General features: G+C 39.5%; 1 protein-coding gene across 2 annotated transcripts in view; it reads left to right on the forward strand.

Annotated features, from left to right (window-relative positions):
- Positions 1 to 22232, forward strand: part of LOC108698241 (phospholipid-transporting ATPase VD) — a 71128-nt gene that overhangs the window by 15297 nt on the left and 33599 nt on the right. For both annotated transcript variants that reach the window (XM_041588716.1, XM_018229586.2), the window contains 4 exons: positions 16389 to 16712; positions 17541 to 17735; positions 20363 to 20564; positions 21986 to 22071. In XM_041588716.1, coding sequence (XP_041444650.1) covers positions 16423 to 16712; positions 17541 to 17735; positions 20363 to 20564; positions 21986 to 22071 — 773 coding nt within the window. In that variant the 5' untranslated portion in view covers positions 16389 to 16422. The remainder of the gene's footprint in view (positions 1 to 16388; positions 16713 to 17540; positions 17736 to 20362; positions 20565 to 21985; positions 22072 to 22232) is intronic.

Consider the following 22232-nt stretch of genomic DNA (forward strand, 5'->3'; position numbering starts at 1 on the left):
CACGGTTGCTAGGGTAATTTTGATCCTAGCAACCACATTGCTAAAATTGCAAACTGGAGAGCTGCTGAATAAAAAAGCTAAATAACTCAAAAACCACACATACTAAAACATGAAAACCTATTGCAAAATTTCTCAGAATATTAGTCTACATCTTGTTATAATTTAATTTAAAGGTGCACACCACCTTTAATGAGTTGTGCTCTAAAATACAATACCTTTTATCTGAAAGTCCCAAGCATTTTGCATAATAGACCCATACCTGGATGCTGACCAGATTTAGTAGGTATGAATTAAAGTTTATGTAAAAGTATCCGAGTTTCACATTACACTCCTACAGCTACAGGTAATATCGGTGGAGCGTGGGTGCTTGAGATATCAGAACACATATTTCATATTTTCCTTGCCAGTGTTAATATTTGCTTTGTTCTGAGAATGCTGCTAGCTATTAACGCAAGTCACATGGGTCATTTGCAAATAATGCGGTCTCTCGGTTTGATATGGTTTGGCACAAGGGAAGCCTCTCTTCCTGACTTCAGGTTTCTTTATATACAGTGTAGTGCTTTTTAGGGCTCATTTATCTGGTGTGGGAGCAGGACCTCCAATTGCAAATCCTTGATCTATAAAAATTTTTATCCAAACTGCTCGGAAACCTGGGGTCTTCTGGATAATGGGCCTTTCTGTAATTTGGATCTCCATACTTTTTTTTTTACTAAAACATCATTTAAGCGTGTAATAAACCCTATAACGTTTGTTGACCTCCAGTAAGGTTTAACTTTAGTTAGGATTTAGTAAAAGGTACTGTATTATTACAGAGAAGAAGGAAATAATTTCTAAAAATTATTTGTTTAAAATTGAGTCTATGGGAGATGGCCTTCCTGTAATTTGGAGCTTTTTGGATAACGGGTTTCTGGATAACAGGCCCTATACCTGTATATCATATTACTAAAAGTATCTGGACACCTGCCTGCCCAATGCCTACTTCTGAAACCATAGAATTCAATATACAGTTGGTCGTAGTTTTACTTCTTTAACTCTGTATTTTTCTGGTGAGGCTTTCTACTAGATACCGTATATACTCGAGTATAAGCCATCCCGAGTATAAGCCGAGGTACCTAATTTTACCTCCAAAAACTGGGAAAGCTTATTGACTTGAGTATAAGCCTAGGGTGAGAAATGCAGCAGCTTCTGGTAAGTTTCAATAAAAAAATTGAGGGTTTCTGCTCCCATTGGAGGTGCCGGCTTCTCGTTTTTGGATGCCGGCAACCATTCTTGGACGCCGGCGAATATTCTTGGCGACTATTCTCGGACGCTGGCGACCGTTTTTGCGCTTGACCCGAGTATAAGCCGAGGTAGAGTTTTTCAGCATATTTTGGAGGCTGAAAAACTCGGCTTATACTCGAGTATAAACGGTACTAGAATATTGTTGATATGATTTGCTTTAATTCAGAAACAAGCTTTAGTGACGTTGGGTAAACATTTTGGCCATTTAGGTTCATCCCACAGATGTCCAGTTGTCTTGGTCAGGGTTCTGTGCAGGCCAGTGAAGTTCTTCCACTCCCATCTCGGCAGAACCATTCTGTATCTGCATGGGGCATTGTTGTACTAAAACAGCAAAAGGCTTCTTTAAAGGGGTTCTCAACACCTTTAGTATTATGTAGAGAGTGATATTCTGAGACAATTTGCAGTTGGTTTTTATTTTTTATTATTTGTGGTTTTCGAGGTATTTAGCTTTTTTTTTTTTTCTCCAATGTTTCTACAGTTTGCAATGTTGGCAGTCCGGGTACTAGGGTCCAAATTACCCTAGCAACCATGCATTGATTTGCATAAGATATTGGAATATGAATAGGAAAGGGCCTGAGTAGAAAGATGAGTAATAAAAAGTAGCAATAACAATACATTTGCAGCCTTACAGAGCGTTTGTTTTTTAGATGGGGTCACTGAATGAAGGCCAATTGAAAAGTTGTTTAGAATTAGCCATCTACTAACTTAAGTTAACTTAAAGGCAAATCACCCCTTTGAATTGTTGCAATGATGCAGGATGGAACTGTCAAGAGTATCATTATCACTGGTCATAGGTCAGGGTACCAATGGCAATATAGTGTGTCGGAATACTTTGGGGCCATATAGTGTAGTCGATAATCTAGTCAAAGTTATTGAAATAAGGGGTTTTTAATAATATTTTACTACTTTGATGATGTTTCTACAACTACTTTGAAACGTTTTCTTGAAATACCTCTGACATCACTAGGATTGTTGACAGAATGCAGCAAGATTCTAGTTTTGGTCTCTATTGCATTATTTCACTTTCAGGGTAACACACAAATAGCCAAGCGTTATTGAATAGCTATTGCATTATTACATACAAAATAAGGTGGTTATTTTGTCTTTTGATTTACACAGGAAAAAACATACTGTAGGTCCCTTTCAAGTTGTCTGTTTAGCTACTGATGCTTTAATGCAGAGTGAATGGGTGTCACCCTTTTAACTTTTCTCTGCTTAAAGAGCAGGAAGTGGCAGCTAAATAAAGGTGGCCATAGAAGCACATAATATCGTACGAAACAAATTTTGTGCGATATTCGGTACGTGTATGGTGGGAGACGATCCAGCCTGTATCCGCAGAAGACTTGGATTTCAGTTGATCGGGCTGGCTGGAAAATTTTGATCGGGATCTTTTGAAGGCACACAAACATCGGCCATTGTTAGTGCTGAATTGTCAGATACAGAATTCTGTTGTTTCTTCCTGTATATCTGACGATTCCACTCTACACATGTGTATTGAAACAAACAATCTTTGCTGGAAAGATCGTAATTGTAACTTCTATGGCCACCTTAACCCTTGTGTTTTCTGATGGCGTACCATTGCCTTCAATGCGGTGCCAGTGGGCAATACAGAGCCTGTTAGTTTATTCTGCATACATGCATTAAACATCACATGCAGTCAAAAAATGTAGAAATTGACTGGTGACCCTAATTGCTCCTTGAGGAACATTGCGAGTCCTATGTTGGCAATGTCGAGCAAAAGGGCATGGATCATATGGGACCTTCTTATGCCCTTAACATACTCCTTTGTAGATATCATCATTTTAATGTTATCTAAAAAAATGCCGGCTTATTACGTGAAGAAAATTCAGAAGCACAATGACCTAGTTCTAGACACCTACTCTCTTTCACTTTTTCGATTTTTTTACATTATCCATTGAACCGTGCCATTGTTATCTGATAAGTATTTAATTATTGCCCAATGTTTTCCCTAGTATCATCATATCTCAATCTCAACTATTTTCTGTTTACCTTTGGATGCATTAGACTACTTTTTAGTTGGCTGCTGTGCATTTTGCCTCCGTACCTAGCAGTGATTTAAAGAAGGAAAGTCAACACTTGGGGGTGCCAAATGTTAGGCACCCCCAAGTGAATGTATTTACTACCTGAAACCCCGGGCCGATGCTCCTATTAGCAGAAAACTGCACCAGCCCAGGGTTATTCCAGTAAGCACCACGGAGCGATCCTCTTCCGGCTTCTTTCTTCTTCAAATTTCCCAGGGCAGACACATGCGCAGTAGAATGAAAAAGACAGCATTTTAGTTAAAGTTCGGCTTTTCACTCAAATGTGCATGCGCAGCCGCGACAAGAAAGAGGAAGCCTGACGAGGATCGATCCGTGGTGCTCAATAGAATAACAGGGGGCTGGTGCAGTTTTCTTCTGATAGGAGCATCGGCACGAGGTTTCAGGTAAGTAAATACATTTGGCCACCCCAAGTGTGAAACAACTTTCCTTCTCCTTTAATAAAGTTGTTTATGGGCTTTCGCTCATCTTCCCTGTGCTGTTTAAACTTTGTTTTGATCTGTCTAATTAAAGTTTTTGTTTGTGCATTTCTAATTTTAATTGCCTAACCTAGCAGTGAGATCAATTATCTTGAGACAGAAGTGCAACTTAATGCATTCTCATTGAACAGCTAGAGATGCCTGTTAATGACATTGTGGATGCAATGTTACTTTATTAATGAAACTAGTAGTTGCTTTTTAGGACAAACAATTTTTTTTATTATTCTTTATATAGTGCCAACACATATTGCAGCTAATGTGGGGAGAATATGCAATTTACATGCAGGCAATGCCTTGGGTGGAATTCATTCCAAAATCCCAGTTGTGCCAATCTGTACATAACATTGCAACACAGTTAAAACCTTATGTTTACTCAATAAACAATCTACTATGTGTGCTTTGAAAACAGTAGCATAGTAGACTCCTTTGTGGGAAGTACTTTTTCAGGAATACAAGTACAGGTAGAAGCATATAGTTCATATTTAAGGAAAATATTTTTGAACCTGACTGATAACTGCTTTACTGGATAGATCAGTGTACATTTATATGTCTGACCGTAGAGAAGAAAAACAAGTGGTGGGAGACCTACTGTATCTGTGGATGGTTGAATGTCCGTAATCCCCGTCTTCTTTATTTTTAGCACTTATTTGCATACAAAACAAATTCTGCTTGATGCATTTATGGGAAATATCTTCTTTAGGGCATATTTTCTATATGTTTAAATTTTTTTATATGTGAAGATATTTCGATTGATCTTATTGGCCATGTTTTTATTATCTGCACCTAGCCAGCAAAATACAATGTGTATTGACCTTGCTTGGAAATGGTTACTTACATGCTGCAGGCATAGTTCGATGCTGCCCATTTGCTTGGAGTAACTGAGTATGGTAGACCAGATAGGTCATTAAGTCATACCGCCAGCTGTCCCGTTTTTTGCAGGACATCTCGATTGTTATTGAATAGCGACAAGCAACATTTTTTTACCAATTTTCATTGCGAAAATGACTCCCATAGACTCTAATGGGTAAAAAAAAAATTTGCCACACATGAAAAAAAAAAAAAGTCGCCCATAGGCATTTTGGCTAATTTTCCCCATTTTGCAAATTTTAGACGAAGTGAAATGGGTCAGATTCACCCATCACTATTATTGAAATTTCGCAAGTTTATCTTTGATCTCCAGCACTGACGCTTTTTGGCAGAGAGCCCAGAATACTCAGCACCTGCACTTTTTTTACCAAAATTTAATGAAGCAAATATACAATTAGATAAACTGGTCTCTTGGGAGAATGGAGATTTACAGTTTAAAGGGCAGTTCACCTTCATTAGCAAAAAAAGTAATAACACATAAAACATGGCCCTAAAACCCCCAGAAATGTGTTCAAACCTTCCATGCCAAGTTTTGTAAAACAAAATGGATGTTATTTAGGGCATGTGACCACATAATAAGATGGTCAAAAAATTTCACTGCACGCGGCATAACTGTCCCTCTTTCTAATTTTCAAATGATGGGAGGTATGAATTAGGTAGGTTGTTCCTAGGCAGCCTGAGATACAACTTGTGCACATTAAACCTTTTTTTAGTTAATGGCAAGTTAATGCTTTTGTTATATGGGCTGAGTTTACATGTAAATGATTATAATTGCAGGTGATATATCTATTTAAAAAGTGGTATAGAGCAGTCTTAAAAATCGGTTGGAACGCCTTTACAATGGTAGAATTCGGGACATTCTTCTCTCCTGTTTATATTCACTGAGCAATTCTATTGCCTTTGTTACATTCTGTTGTCAGGCCATAAGTAACGAGGGGTTGAAAAACTAGAACAGTGATCCCCAACAGTTGCTCTTGAGCAACATATTGCTCAACAACCCCTTGGATGTTGCTCATAGTGGCCTCAAAGCAGGTGCTTTTTTTTTTTTTTTAACGTAGCTTGGAGGCAAGTTTTGCTTGAATAAATACCAGGTGTGCCAAACAAAGGCTCTTACAGGCTACCAGTCCACATAGAGACTACCAAATGGCCAATCACAGCCCTCATTTTGCCAGGTAGGCAATCGTTTATAACAAACAGAGATCAAGCAATAATTTAACAAACCAGGGTTACAGAGTTAAAATGGCATCAGAGGGACCTGCTCGCAAGATCTTATTTATCGTCTGTCTTGCCTTATCCTAACAATATTTTAGAGGAAATTTTATTAGCATAGTTCTGGCACACTGTCCTCCCCCACCCCAAAGTAACAAACCTACACAAAACAAACTCCGTTAAAATTGCAAACAACTTCAAAAATTCACACCTACATACAATACAGTCACTCCTGCCCGTCAGAAATAACCTTCTCACGCATACACACAATGAACTGCACAGTTGGAATCCACTTTGGAACCTCGGAAACCTCTCTCCAAATAGACCTGGGAAAGACTCTCTTTACATCCTGGTTCAGTATATATGGTATGGTTGAGCCAAAAACAACCCTGCCTGTACTGCAGAATCCCCGGAAGCAGCTTTCAGGACTGTATCTGTTATCTAGGAGTCTGGACTGCTGGAGCTTGGAAGCACTATGGTATGCATGTTAAGGTCCCCATAGACGCAAAGATCTTTCGTTGGTGAAGACCGATTTTAGCGAAATCCGACTAATCCGTCAAATTATCGTGAAGTTAGTGGGAATCGAATGATCGTACATCTTACGATTTTTCGTCCGTCATCTGTCAGAAAATTGATCGGCCAGGTTAAAACATTTTTATCGGTCCCAGTGCAATCTATCTATGTTTGCAGGGCCAAGCAGGCACCCTTCAGTTTTCCTGGCAATATTGCCTGAAATGGTCTTTTTAGTTGATGGACAAAACGTACATTTAAATGATCGTTTCGAGTTAATCGTGGTCTCATGATAACGAAAAGATCTTTTAAAGTTCTTTACATCTATGGCCAGCTTTAGGCACTGAGTTGTCCCAGATCTCCAAGTTTGAATCTGGTCAGCACTAGAGTCGGACAGAATCATTCCCTGATAACTGCCAAGCAGGCAAGTGATCGCCACTATTTAAACTGCACATACAGAAATTGATGACATAGTCACTCTCCACCACCACTGTGGTCCTACTTAGGGTTGCCAACTGGCCCGGTGTTTTACCGGCCCGGCCGTTTAAAATGATGGTTGATCCCAATGTTATTAATAGGGACAAAAGATAAATATATATAGGCCAGTATTTTTTTCCAGAAAAGGTGGCAACCCTAGTCCTACTCCTAGTTCAAGGGAAGAGGACGCCATTTATCCCTTATAATTAAAACCAGAGCCTGTGGGCTGAGTCAGCTTGTTAGTGAATGTTTGTTAGTAAATACTTGTTGGACAGGTTTGCTACACTTGTTTTTCCTGTAATATGTTTCCTTCTGGCTAGCTGTACAGATTGGTTAGGCTCATAAGTTTTTACATACCCCCAGCAAAATTTGTGTGGATATAAAAAAACGAGTAGGCACTACAGATTTAGGATCCATTATCTGGAAACCCATTATCCAGAATGCTCAATTATGGAAAGGTTGTTTCCCATAGACTCCATTATAATGAAATAATTCACATTTTTAAAAATGATTTCATTTTTCTCTAGAATAATAAAATAGTACCTTATGCTTGATCCACACTAAGATATAATTCATCCTTATTGGAAGCAAAACCAACCTATTGAGTTTATATAATTTGTACATGCTTTGCTAGTAGATCCAAATTATGGAAAGATACATTACCCGGAAAACCCCATGACCCAAGCATTCTGGATAACCGATCCTTTACCAGTATTGGACATCACAGAATAGCACAACCATTAAGCCATAGCAATAAAGGCAATAAGAAAATGGTCCTCTTTAAAAGTTTGCATAATCTTCGTCAAATCTTAATGCAACTTCTGGGCTGATGTATGCCGTCAATTTTGACTAAATTTAGTTGCTATAGCTCATAACATAACATCATAACAACCATTCTTTCTTGCATCACAGCAGTGATCCACCTCAATTTTTCACAGTAGGGACGGTTTGCTTCTTCTCAAAGGCCTTCTTGACTCCTCTCTGAACATAGTGTTTATGGTTGTGACCAAAAAGTTCAGTTTTGGTCTTATCCCAGCAATTTTGTTCCAGAGGTTTTGAGACATCTCTAGGTGTTGTTTGGCATATAGTAATTAGGCTGTTTATGGTATCGGTGCAATTGTTTTTTTCCTGGCAGCAATAACATGCAGCCCATTTTTCTTCAACTGCCTCCTTATTGTGCATTCTGAAACCGCCACACCACTTTCTTATAGAGAAGCCCATATTTCAGTAGAAGTTGCTTGTGTGGTTTGCTTTGCGTCCTGACAAATTTCCTGGCAGATGAGTCTGAAATATATTTCTTGCTCTTCCAAACAGAAGAGTTTGGACAGAACTGAGTGCCACTGTAAAATCTTTCAGTATCCTTTTACTACTTTTGCTTACAGATCCTATGGTCCTTTTGCTTTCCCCATACTTCATTAAGGGTCAGGGCACATGCTCAGATTCGGGAGATTAGTCGCCCGGCGACTAATTTTCTCGAACTGCCTCCAGCCAGCTAGATTGTAAATCGCCTGCGGGAGGGCGCTTGGAGCGCGTCATTTTCCGAAGTCTCCTGAAGTTGCCTCACGAGGAAACTTCGGGTAACTTAAGAAAACAAAGCACTCCAAGTGCTATCCTGCTGGTGATTTACATTCTAGTCGGCAGGAGGCAGTTCGAGGAGATTAGTCGTCCCTAGGAAAAGGAGATTTGTCGCCAGGCGACTAATCTCCCCGGATCTGAGCGTCTGTCCTGACCTTATCCAGTAAAGATAACACTTTGAACTGAGTGTATATTATCAGCCCAAACACTGAAGGAAATGTCCAGTGGCAACTATAGAGAAAGCCGACCCTACGCCTGCTGGGCCTGATCCTGTTCCTCTATACAGGGAGGCCATTGGGGGGGTCAGGGTGAACAGTGATTCTGTGGGTCGGAGGTGACCCCAGATTTTGGGTGGATGGATCGGTGGCACTTAAGAGTTTTCACCACTGCATATGCCGAACTTTGATTTGTGCAATCTGTGTGGTTTCTGTTATCATTATGAATACTAAAGGATACACTCCATTCTGACAGGGCTAGGTATTTAAAATTTTGAGCAACGTTTTCATGAACTTCCATATTTGAAGCTGACCAACATTTGTCTCTTCTAATCTAAGCACTAAACTAAACCTAAGGACTATAAGTACTCAATAATTATGATCTTCAAAGTCTTTGCTGCTTTACTATTGGATTTAATAGAACAGAGAATGCTCTGCTCGTTGGCAAATGCCTACAGGATCCACAAATCCTATAGGGATTAGGAGGATGTGTTTTGTCTTGTTAAAATCTTGAATACATTAGTAATTGTATTTGTAGACTGAAGAATCTAATAAGTGGTACAAAGTGGGTGTTGTAGTATAGCTAAACCAGGTTCTTCAACCAAAATCTGAAGGATTGAAAATATGTGAAGCAACTTTTCAACTGAGAGAAGCACCTAATCCAGGGTCCAGGAAATCTGCTTTTCCCTATGCAAAAACAGTTTATTTGGATGGAGATCCTATTTAACAGCAGTATCATGTGTTTTCACTGTGAACAATCCCGGAAAGCTTTGGAAATTGTTCTGGTTGCAAGTCTTTACATGGCAAATTCAAATTGGTTCATTAGTATGATTTCTTTTATAACCTTGCTAGCAGAAGCTACAATTGTCAGATTATTAGTCAATCAAAATGTTATTACAATATGGTCATCATGTTCTAAATATCAGATGGAAGTAAACCTGTAGGATGATCCAGTTGGATACTATACAGGATTGGCTAGTGTATAGCTCTCTCTGTGCTAACTGAAAGGTCTGCTTTTACTTGATTGGTTTATTTTGTGGTTGTGGCATTTAGCCTGTCTAAAGTTTTCATACTGCTTTTATGAATAGAGAGCAAAAGAAAAATGTTTCATGTGTGATCACACGTGTTAGATGTGGCTACGAAGCCAACACTTCCCTTACAATTTTAATACGGTTTTGGCACTGGTATGCCGCAGATTAGTTAGTATATGATGCATCCCACTGCCTGTTCTGAACAAGGAATGAAAGTGTTGGCAAAGATGCTAATCCCCCACCAGACTCATTCCCTACTGTTCCTCCAAGTGTAACTTTAAAAGTATCTCATTCGCACTAATATCATAAACAGCATGCTTACAATATGAGTTGAAGGTTCAGAGTAACAAGTATTTTGTGGGGTGTAAGTTAGGTGCATCTTTCTTTCCTAAAATTGAGGAACATCAGAAAAAAGGTTAAAGCAAGTATGGTCCGATGGTTCGGGACCCTGCTCTAGAGGGACCATTTATTTGGCATATTATCAAACATACGTATATGTTTAATGTACAGTATGAGCCATGGCATATTTGTTAGCAGACTGGCTCCAGATTTAGTAATTTATGGATATGGCTGAACCAGTATAAGTAGATAATAGCATTCTGCCTGCTCGATGGTCAGCAGAGAAGATACTTATATGGAGGCTCTGACCCTCATGCCAGCCCTTATCAGTTCCCTTTGTTGTGGCTGAAAGCAAAGTAGTAATATGTACCTAACAGGAGCACTGGGACGAGGTAGAACAAGCGCACATGGCAACCTCCTGAAGATAACAGCCTGGTGCTCAGTAGTAGAGGATACAGCAACCTCCAAATTAAGCAGAAGAACAAAGATACCGGCACACAAGGCTTATTAGCAGGAAAATCCAAGGATTTTCCTGCTAATAAGCCTTGTGTGCCGGTATCTTTGTTCTTCTGCCTAACAGGAGCACCACATTGGATTTATACAGGCAAACCATACCCTCATTTTAAGTTTATTATTGGCCTGTAAAAGTCAACTGTATTTTCTGTCTGAAGCAAACAACCATGGAGTTGTATGATAGTCACTTTAAATGGTCAATGGAAAGTGGTCAATGGCCTCACACACACACCTATGGAAGAGCAATGGCTACCTTGGTTTGTAACCAATCAAACTGACTGATCATAATCTTTATGTCAAATCAGACTGATTGACCATCATTATCTTCATGTCCAGAGTTGTGATTGAACACACGGCTAATCATGTACACTCGGCTCCCTATAGCTCAGCATTTTCTCCATGCTGTACAAGTTCTACCTCTAAAGGGAGTGTGCAGCAGAGACATTCTTACCTGCCCTGCAATTTTCTGCTTTATATAGCAATGATCGTAACGTGTTCACAAAGAAAATATTTTTATAGCAATAGTTGTGTAACTTTCTAAACTAGTTTGGCATCCTGTTGGTGTAGTACAGTATGGCTGAGCTCAAGCTGGACATAATAATAACTGACATGGGTTATTAATAAGCACACCATTATGATTAAAATAGTTTGATATATATATAAAATGAAATGATTCATGGCTGTGCTTGTTTTTAGCATATTTGCTGTATGAGTGACTGCAGAAATTCATCAGAACCCAAGCTCACTTTTATTCTTGGCCGGATCCACCAGCTAACTATGGCATGACAGAATACTGCCCATTCAGCTGTAGCTGGCCACTGGCATGTTCTGTCATTTTTATATTATGGCTGTTTTGATAGATTATTATGGTGCTGCAACAATAAAGCATAACCTTGATAAAAAAGGGAAAAAGTTAACTAAAAGACAAGTACAGGTATAGGATCCCTTATCTGGAAACCCGATAACCAGAAAGCTCCGAATTACGGAATGGCTGTCTCCCATAGACTCCATTTTATCCAAATAATCCAAATTTTTAAAAATGATTTCCTTTTTCTCTGTAATAATAAAACAGTAACCTGTACTTGATCCAAACTAAGATATAAATAATTCTTATTGGAAGCAAAACCAGCCTATTGGGTTTATTTAATGTTTAAATGAATTTCTAGTAGGCTTAAGGCATGAAGACCCAAAGTACAGAAAGATCCGTATTCCGGAAAACCCAGGTCCCGAGCATTCTGGATAACAGGTCCCATACCTGTAGTTACAAATGTGAGGCCGAGTGTGCTAAACATGGAATAGGCTAAAAATAAGCAAACATTTGGTGAATAGCACCCTACAGATTTATTCAATTATATTTGTTATTTATTGGTTATTCCATGTCTTTTGTACTCAGGGCTATACTCTGTGTCTGAAATCATTTCATTCTGGTAGAATTTTGAAGTGTTAAACGAGGCAGAAGAACAAGCTGTGGGAATTCAGGTTTATTTCAGTGCTCATTTCCATACAGTAGTATCCCGTTGGGGCTAACTAGCACTGTTCTTGCTGCCGTACCTTTGTGGTTATAGCTTGTGCCTCTGAGGTGTGACATACTGAACATTTTATCACAAATGGGTTATGGAATGTTAGTTGCATTTCACTTTCACCAGCCTACTGCAACTATATATGCCTAGCAGTACAGTCAACATGGTTATCCAACCACTTGGCATGTGGGCATGTTAAGCCACAAGCCGCCATACACGGCATACCTTCCAACTGCCCGTTTTTCGTGGGACAGTCCTGATTTTGACAGCTCAACCAGCAATCCCGGATTGTTACTGAAATGTTCCGACTTTCTCTTTGATCTCCCGCACTGAACCGCCAGAAAAAGATACAAAGTTTCTAACTTAATTGGCTTTTGGCAGAGAGCCCAGAATATGTGTCCGGTGCACTTGGATACTTCTGTAACAATATAATCTTAGCAAAGCAGCAATTGTAACAATTTAAGATAAGCAGGTCTCTTCTTGAAACTGACTTGCAGCTTAATGGGCAATTCACCTTCATTAACAAAACAAAACTTACACAAAAAAACACACAGAAATATATTCATACTTTCATAACCTGCCAAATTTTGTAAAAGGGACATGTTATTGGGGGGGTGTGGCCACAAAAATGGGTGTTTTTCAAAAAAAAATTTGCAGCGCTGCAAATCTTTTTGCCCCTCTTTTCTATTTCCAAAATGTTGGAAAATTTCCGCAAAACCCAATTAGCCTTTCCCTCTGTTCCACTTCCTGCCCGCTGAATATTCAGGCTGTGCAGAGTTGGCACACTGTACTATAGGATGGGAACTAATCAGCTGACCTGTTAGGGAACCGAAGCCTCGGTTTGCTTGTGTCACTGCAGAGCTGTGATTGGCTATCCCTCTCTTACTGTGCTTCTGACAAACTGTTGGGACATGCCCACCCCTCTTTTTTTTTTTTTTTTTTTTTTTTTAAGGTAAATTTTATTGTTTTAACCACAAAATAAAACAACCCAGAACAGAAACTAAAAGACATTTTACTGTTGCGATTGATGTAATAGTTACAATTTGTAATGGTGCATATACAGCGTCACGACAATATCTGGCATATACCAGATAACAACAGTTGTAAGTGCCTGTATGAAGATAAGTATATAAAGCAAATACAAGTATGTTATATGTGTACCAGGGAGTCTGGGTCACACCAGGCCCCCCACACTTAGTTGAATTTTTCTGGTGCCCCTCTTCTTTCATATGTTAATTTAATTAATATAAGAGCTCCATCTATCAGCCTTCTCCAGAAGGGTATGGTAGGAGGGGTATTTCCCATCCAGTGCATAATCACTTTTTTTGCGTAGAACATAAGGGAGTATAACCGATTTCTAGCAGCGTTGGTTGGTATTAGATCATCAATCACTCCCAGTAAGCATACCACTGGGTCAACTATCTGTGGAGTGCCCAGTTCAGTGGCTAGGGTCTCCATTACTTTGGTCCAGAATAACTTGACTGGGGGACAGGACCAGATAATGTGGATAAAGTCAGCAGCTGGAAGTTTAAATTGGGGGCACCTGTCATCTTGGCTCTTCCCAATTTTTTTTAACTTAAGAGGAGTTATGTAAACTTGATGGAGTGTCTTTTATTGTATCAGTCTGTCCCTTATTGAGATTAAGAAACTGTAGGCCGTTTCTATTGCCTCCTCCCACATCTCATGGTTAAGGTCTGGAATAGCCTGTGTCCATAGAAGGTAGGCTCTATCAAAGGGGGGTTTGACCTTTGTTATGATGTTCTGGTATAGTCTAGACAGTTGTTTGGCAGGGGAGGGGTGGTAGAGAGCAACCTCTAAATTGACCGTGGATATTGTTGGGATAAGAGAGTGGAACTGTGCCTGAAAGGCATGTCTGAGCTGGAAGTACCTAAAGAGTTGGATTTGTTGACCTGGAATTTGCTCTTGTAAGGCATTGAGTGTGGGAAATTGCCCATTTGGAGCTAAGTCAGACAGCTTTTTAAGGCCTAGGCGAGTCCAATACATGAAGTCAGGCAGGTCATATAGGTGAGGGAGTAGTGAATTGCCCCACAATTGATGGTTAGGTTAGCCCAGGAGTTTTAGCGCCATGGACCATGCTTTGTGTGGGGTGGTGAGAGTGCTTGGCAGAGTCGTCATGTCGGAAGGATGCCTGTAGGGGTAGGTACCAAGTCCCTCAATCGAGTGGAGGCTTGAAGGATCATGTTGGGATTGTAAGGGTTGGGAGAGAAACACCATTGCAGATAGTAGATCTGGGAGGCCAGGTAATAATGGTAGAAGTGTGGGAAAGCAAGTCCTCCTTTTACAATAGGGGCTGTTAGTCTTTCCCAGGAAATACGGGGGGTCTTCTTGGCCCAAATAAATGGAAGTATAATTTTAAGTTTCCTAAAAAAAGGAACGGGGAATGGCAAATGGGGTGTTATGGAATACATACAGAAGTTTAGGTAGATAAATCATTTTGATGATATTAACATGCCCCCATAGTGTCAGTGGGAGATCTGCCCAGTGTTTAAGGGTACCAGAGAGAGAAACAATGATTGGGTCTAGATTGTGTTGTATAAAGGAGTGTGAGTTTGTGTGTATATGAATACCCAGGTATTTGAAAGAATTTGTCCACTTCAGGCGTAGGCCCGGGGGTGGTAATGCTGGGGGCCCACCCCTCTTTTTAAACATGAACAGAGACTGTAGCAGATCTATAGGAAGCTCCAGTAAAGGGGGCAGTTTTGAAGATAATGTAAAGTCCCTAGTAAAACCAGCACTATGTATTACTCATTATTGCCTACAAAATTATGGATTTTTTTTTTTTTTACATATCTTATGTCTCCTTTAATAAGCAAATTAGGGGTTGGACTTGGTATTTGGCCAAAAGAGCCTAATCTAAAAAAATGTATTCAGTACTCTTAAGGGAAATTGCATGGGAAGGCAACATTAAAACAATTTACAAAACAGAGTCGTGTGCAGTGAAACACTATCGTGGGTGAACTTTTCCTGCAGTCACATCTAGACCAGTCACCACTGACTGCCTTTTGCCCGCTCATAAAAGAAATGACTCGCTCATAAAAGAAATGACTGGGTTATTTATCAAAGGTCGGATTTTAGAGCTATGTGAGCTTTTTAAAACTCACAACTCGAATGGTTTCATATTTAAGAAAAAACTCAAATGGAAGAAAACAAATCTGCAATTTCAGGGTTAACCCAAAAAAAATTCGAAAAATAACCTCGAAAACTCGAATTTTAAGTGAAAACATAATTCGATCCTTAATAAATCTGTAGCAAGTTTAGTCTAGGTTACATATTGATTTTTTTTCCCTTTAAAACCAATTATAATTATTATGGCTAAATTTGTTTTATTTCCAATTATTTCCTGAGACTGGAGAACAAATTTGTATCCCCTATGATTTAAAAACAAAAAAAGTATTAATTACACAAATGATTACATATGGCAGCAGTCATGCTACTTCTCTTGCCTGAGGCAAGCTCTGTAGACTTATACCACTGTCGGTGCTGTTTATAGTTTAGAAAACACTTGATTCTTGGCACTCACTTTTATGTATATATGAAAATATAGAGAAAAGCCCTGGGTGTACCTACCCTGAAGCTGGACCACAACTGAATGTGTGGATCCCTGGTGAATTTGACAATGGATTTGATGAACCAAACTAGCCAATAAAGGAATTATTAATTGATCAACGGCTGAGCAAATTAAGAGATGCAATAGCAGCTTCCAATTGGAAGTTCAGTCATCATGCTAACTAGGGATGCACCGAATCCACTATTTTGGATTTTGCCCAAACCCTGAATCCTTCCCAAATGATTTGGTCGAATACCGGAACCGAATCCTAATTTGCATATGCAAATTAGGGGTGGGAAGGGTAAACATTTTTTCATCCTTGTTTTTTCACAAAAAGTCATGTAGTTTCCCTCCCCGTCCCAGGGCCCGCACCCCCTCAGGGCCCCCCGGCAGCTTGTGCACCACTGACTTCGACGGAGTTCCGGCCGTACGGTGGGGGGCGGGGGCCCGGCTGCATGTCCCACGCCAGGGCCCGCCCCCCTCTAGTTACGTTACTGCTAATGCAAACAAATTTTCCAGCAATTCCATCTGAAACCAGTTTAAGCTTAATAAGCTTAATTCTGAGCAGAATGGGAAGCTGGCATTTTACAGACATCACATGCTGGTACATGTTGCACCAGTTGGCCTTTGTGGGTAACCGCAAATCTTGCTTATGATTGTTTTTTTTTTTTAGTGCTTGTATAATGCATCAAGGCAGAAGAGCTTCATACCACTATTATAACTTTTCTTCCTCTCCTATTGCAGAAAACGGAAGAATTACATTTCCAACTGATTCGCTATGGCAGATCTTTTCCAGTGGGCACGTTACAGATGGCAACGTCTTATGTCTGCAGATAGCAGGAACAGAGACCCAGAGGATTTGTCAACATCGCGGAAGTTACTGGGATTTAATAAAAGTAATGGCGCCTCATCAAGTTCCACCAAGCACAGAATTGTTATTCCATACTTGGGCAAGTTTAGGGAAGAGTATGCAAAGTTAACCAAAGCCTACAAGAACAATCGGATACGGACTACCAAATACACTCTGCTTAACTTCATTCCAAGAAATTTATTTGAGCAGTTTCATAGGTGGGTGTTTGTACTATGATTTAGTAAGTACATTAAATTCCTTCTGTTTTAAATTGGGTCCTGTGTTTTTTCGAACTTCTTGTCCTTCTAAGAAGGTCAACTTCTTCTCAACACCCCCCTACCTTATAGTTCAGTTACACCCCCCTTCCTACCTTATAGTTCAATGTCAGACACCTTGGTACAGTTCCAAGAGTAGCCAGGACAGCAAGTAACTGTTTACCCCAAATCAAATCATAATTGGAGTTTTTTGCTTGGTCTTCCAGTATTTTCCAAAGCAACAAATAAGCACTCACCCCAAATCTCATCATAGACCGCCACATCTCACTAGAGATTACTAAACTTTGGGGCAGCAGTGGATGCAGGACCCAATCTTAAAGAAATCCACTTACTAAAAGATGAACAACCCCTTTAAAAAAGAAAACATATCCTTGTGATTGTCTTGGCCCCTGCTGAACAGTATGAAACAGAAGTCCGTGAGAAACTGTTTAGGATTTTCCTAACACGTTAGCCAAGTTTCAGTCTATTATATTGGTTCTAAAAACCTGGGACTTTCCATCTGCAGCCATCTGTGTGCTTGGAGAAAATCTTTTGTTCCTGTTTCACTTCAAAGAATATACATCGGCTTCAAAGTACGGCCGCCAACCCCAAAACCCCCCCCCCCCCACCAGTGATTTTGCATTTTCTTCTACTTTAAAGGGCAGTAGTTATTTTTCATATAAAAGAACAAAGATAATTATACTTGGTTCGTTATCTTTTTTTATATCCATCTATGATCCATTTGACACTCATATTATAATCTCTCTCTCTGTTATTTTATTCAATATCTAGAGCTGCCAACCTGTACTTCCTCTTCTTAGTCTTTCTCAATTGGGTCCCACTGGTGGAAGCCTTCCAAAAAGAGATAACCATGTTGCCCCTCGTGGCAGTCCTGACAATCATTGCCATCAAAGACGGCCTTGAAGATTATAGAAAATATAAACTGGACAAGGTCATCAATAACATACTAACTCAGGTTTATTGTAGGTAAGTATCATTGCCTGCTGTTTTCTGGAATTATTCTCATATGTTATCTGTGTATATGTATGTATGTAGATATATGTGTGTGTTATATAAATATATAGGTAGAGGTTTCTCATAACTTCTCAAAAGTTAACAAAAATGTTACTTTCATTTTCCTGCCTTTAGATTATACAATTTTAGCTCCTGCCTTAAAGCGATACCGTCATGTTCATATAAAAATCATAGGAACCTGTCCAAATCAGCCCCCCTCAAAGCTGCCCCCAGCCCCTAAATCCTTTGTGAAGCAGACCCTCTGACACTGCTAACTGATCTTCTGCGTTGTTTCAGTGATGCTGGGCTCGGAGCGGAGCATTATTATAGAGCTTTTTATGTCTGGGTGACCGGTTACCTTTAAAACATTTTTGGAAAATCATTAAAAAAAAAATAGTTTTTTCAATTGAAACCAGCATTTCTCCCTTTCTGCTCTCTGCATTGGTTTTTGCTATGCTGTTTCAGGAGTCGCAACCAATAGTTCAAAGAATATAAACAGACAGAGACTGCTTGCAGTAGCAAATACATTTACAAAGAACTTTAAAATCATTTTGACTATACAGCAATTAGTAAAATGTGTATTGAAAAATTGCCTACAACAATATTTTATTTCATTATGTAAAATCGTTTTTTGGGTGGAGTTCCTATTTAAGCAATAGCTAACCTGTGTGTACCATGTAAACATGCAGCCTATCTGGTCTGTAAAGTATTTCTAGCCCAATTCTTGTGCCCATACCTATGTTTAGATTGGAAACCTAACAGCTTTTTTTACGACTTTCAAAAAGCACCTTTAGTAACTCTTCTGGAATCACAATACAGTCTGTGTTTTGTCTGTGGTTCTACAAGTCTTTAGGAATAAGTCATTTGATACATCTCTGGTGGCAAGTTGAGCAAGGTTTTGTTAAAATTCAGATGATTGAATGCGTGTTCGTGATAACCCCTATTTTAAGAGGAAATAGGCCAGACATTAATAATATGATTTTATCAGTTATTTTTATGGCTTAGTCCTATAGCACAGTGGTATGGAAACAGTATCCAGATGCCCCAGTATGCTTGTCGCTGCTTCCTTAACAGTGGAACAGTGAAACCAAAAAATTTAAATGAATAAAAAGGAATAACATTATAATACACTGTTGCCCTGCACTGGTTAAACTGGTGTATTTACTTCAGAAACACAACTATAGTTTATATAAACAAGCTGTTGTTTAGCCATGGGGGCAGCCATTCAAATACATCATAAACAGTAGATAAGAGATACGTTCTGAAGAATCCCATTGTATACGACAGAGCTTAACTGTTATCTGCTGTGTATCCTGTGCCTTTTCTCCTTTTTCAGCTTTGAATGGCTGCCCCCATGACTGTACAGCAGCTTATTTATATAAACTATTTTAGAGTTTCTGAAGCAAACATGCCAGTTTTACCAAGTGCAAAGGCAAAAGGCTTTCATTTTTTGGTGTTATTGTTACTTTAAGTGGTATATTCTAAATGCTCTGCTTACAGTGAATATGGTGATAACAAGCAGACCCACTCACCACCGCATTTTTAAGTGGTCACTTAATTCTAACTTATTTTGGATTTATTTAGCTGTAAGTTGTGCAGTTCAACATAAAGTGGATCACCGTACCAGAGGCCACCCCTTTAGACTAGAAGAAAAGAACTTTAATTTGAAGCAACGTAGGGGGTTCTTTACAGGCAGGACAGTGAGGTTGTGGAATGCACTGCCGGGTGATGTTGTGATGGCTGATTCAGTTAATGCCTTTAAGAATGGCTTGGATGATTTTTTGGACAGACATAATATCAAAGGCTATTGTGATACTAAACTCTATAGTTAGTATAGATATGGGTATATAGAATTTATGTGAAAGTATGGAGGGGTGTGTGTATGGATGCTGGGTTTTCATTTGGAGGGGTTAAACTTGATGGACTTTGTCTTTTTTCAACCCAATTTAACTATGTAACTATGTAAATCTTTCTCAAAATTTTCTCCTCAAGCATAGCTTTTAGGGATGCACCGAATCCAGGATTCGGTTCGGGATTCGGCCTTTTTCAGCAGGATTCAGCCGAATCCTTCTGCAAGGCCAATCCAAATCCTAATTTGCATATGCAAATTAGGGACGGGGAGGGAGATCGCATGGCTTTTTGTCACAAAACAAGGAAGTAAAAAATGTTTTCCCTTTCCCACCCCTAATTTGCATATGCAAATTATGGTTCAGTTCGGTATTCAGCCGAATCTTTCGCAAAGGATTCGGGGGTTCGGCCGAATCCAAAATAGTGGATTCGGTGCATCCATAATAGCTTTGCCAAAAATCTGTAAAACAGCGAAAAATCACAAAGCACATTGAAGTCACAATACACTAAATTCTATGGGTGTTTTTTCACTGTGAAACCTGAGCGAAAATTTTCTCTCAACAATTAATAATAATTAATTTTGCCATGCTTGTCCTAACTCTTTTACCAGTGGTTGTGTTTTTCATATGCTGGCATCCCCCTGTCTGCCAGCAATATCTACCTCCTGACCCATGCACTGGTCCAACAGCCTGATCCTTCCAAGTTGTAGTTAGTGACCGCCAAGACCAACCATTTTTTTGTTTTGTGTTTAGGAAAGAAAAGAAGTATAAGGAGAGTTGTTGGAAAGATGTGAATGTGGGCCATTTTATCCACCTTCGGTGCGATGAGATTATTCCTGCTGATATGGTCCTGTTGCATTCTTCTGATCCTGATGGTATCTGCCATATTGAGACCTCCAGTCTGGACGGAGAAACAAACTTGAAACAGAGACAAGTGGCGAAAGGGTATTCCACGGTATTGCACAATCTTATGTTTTCCCTCTCCCTTAACCACTTTTGTTAAAGGGATTCTGTCATGACTTGGTGTCGTTTTTATTTCTAAATTACACTGTTTAGACTGCAAATAATTCACTCTACCATGTAAAATTTAATTCCTGAACCAGCAAGAGTATTTTTTAATCTATAATATTGGTGTGTAGGCAGCCATCACAGGTCATTTTGACTGGTCATGTGCTTTCAGAAAGAGTCAGCACTTTAGGATGGAACTGCTTTGTGGCAGGCTGTTGTTTCTCCAACTCAATAGTAAAATCCAGGTCCCACTGAGACACATTCAGTTACATTGAGTGCTGTTCTTAGATCTACCAGGCAGCTGTTGTCTAGTGCTAGGGAGCTGCTATCTATTTACCTTCCTATTGTTCTGTTGTTAGGCTGCCGGAGGGAAAGAGAGGGGGTGATATCACTCCAACTTGCAGTAAAGAGTGACTAAAGTTTATCAGAGCACAAGTCACATGACTGGGGGCAGCTGGGAAACTGACAATATGTCTAGCCCCATGTCAGATTTCAAAATTAAATATAAATCTTTGCTCTTTTGAAAAAACGGATTTTGAGTTGCCTCACGAGGAAACTTCGGGCGATTTTGGAAAACGAAAGCGCCGCTAGTGCCATCCCGCTGGTGATTTCTCATAGCCGGCGGGAAGGTAGGGGAAGGCAGATCTCTTTGCTGTACTGTTTCTGATTCTCACCATGCCTCATAAGGATTTCTTAAAGTGATACTGACATGTTCCTATGAAAATCCCATAGGAACTTGTCACTATTACTAAATAACTGCAGCACCTAAAATCCTTCCAGCCAGAAGTCCCCCGCCCCCCAAAGTCTTCCCTAGCCCAACAATACTTACCTGAACCGACCTCTGCAGTCATGTGAGTCGTGCTGGGCTGGAGGAGGCACAATCCATCCATAGGCTGGAGTACTGTTTCCATTAGTACCTCATTGCTAGGCCTTGCCTATATGCCATTCCTGTTTTTCACATAGGGCTAAATCATCAGGTGGCTTTTGATAGAAGATACATATGAGAGGCACAGACGCACTGTTTTTTTTGTTTTTTTTTTATAGTGACAGAAGCAAACAAATGCTCTGCAATATGAATATTATGCACAAACCCATTTGGGTATCCGTTATTTTAACAATTTTCCAGATTTGTAAATCCATTGGTATTCATGTTAATGTCTTTTCTGTCTCTGGTTTGATATCCTTGACTTCAACATAACAATCATACAATATATCCATATGCATTGCTACTAGGATAATAAACATACAATTGTCTCCTTAAATTATTCTAATTCTGCTATTGGGTATTTATTTGCATGAGTAATAAAATGCTACTCTTTTAAATAAGAACTTGCTTTATGAAGAACTTTTCTATTTTTTTTTTTAAAGGATGATGAGTTTGATCCTGAAAAATTTTCTGGCAGAATTCAATGTGAAAATCCAAACAGCGACATTAGCAGCTTTAAGGGATTTCTGTAAGTACAGAAGATCTAATCACTTGTATTTCCTCATCTCTGTTCCCTTGGGTTCATGGGGTGTAGTATTTTCTGGCGTTTTTCAAGGATGAGAGAAACGGTCAAACCTGGGCCAGGAATGTGTCTGTAATTTTAACGGAAAGGGCTGTTACCAGCTTTGA

The sequence above is a fragment of the Xenopus laevis genome, chromosome 1L (genome assembly GCF_017654675.1).
Source record: "Xenopus laevis strain J_2021 chromosome 1L, Xenopus_laevis_v10.1, whole genome shotgun sequence".
Lineage (NCBI taxonomy): Eukaryota > Metazoa > Chordata > Amphibia > Anura > Pipidae > Xenopus > Xenopus laevis.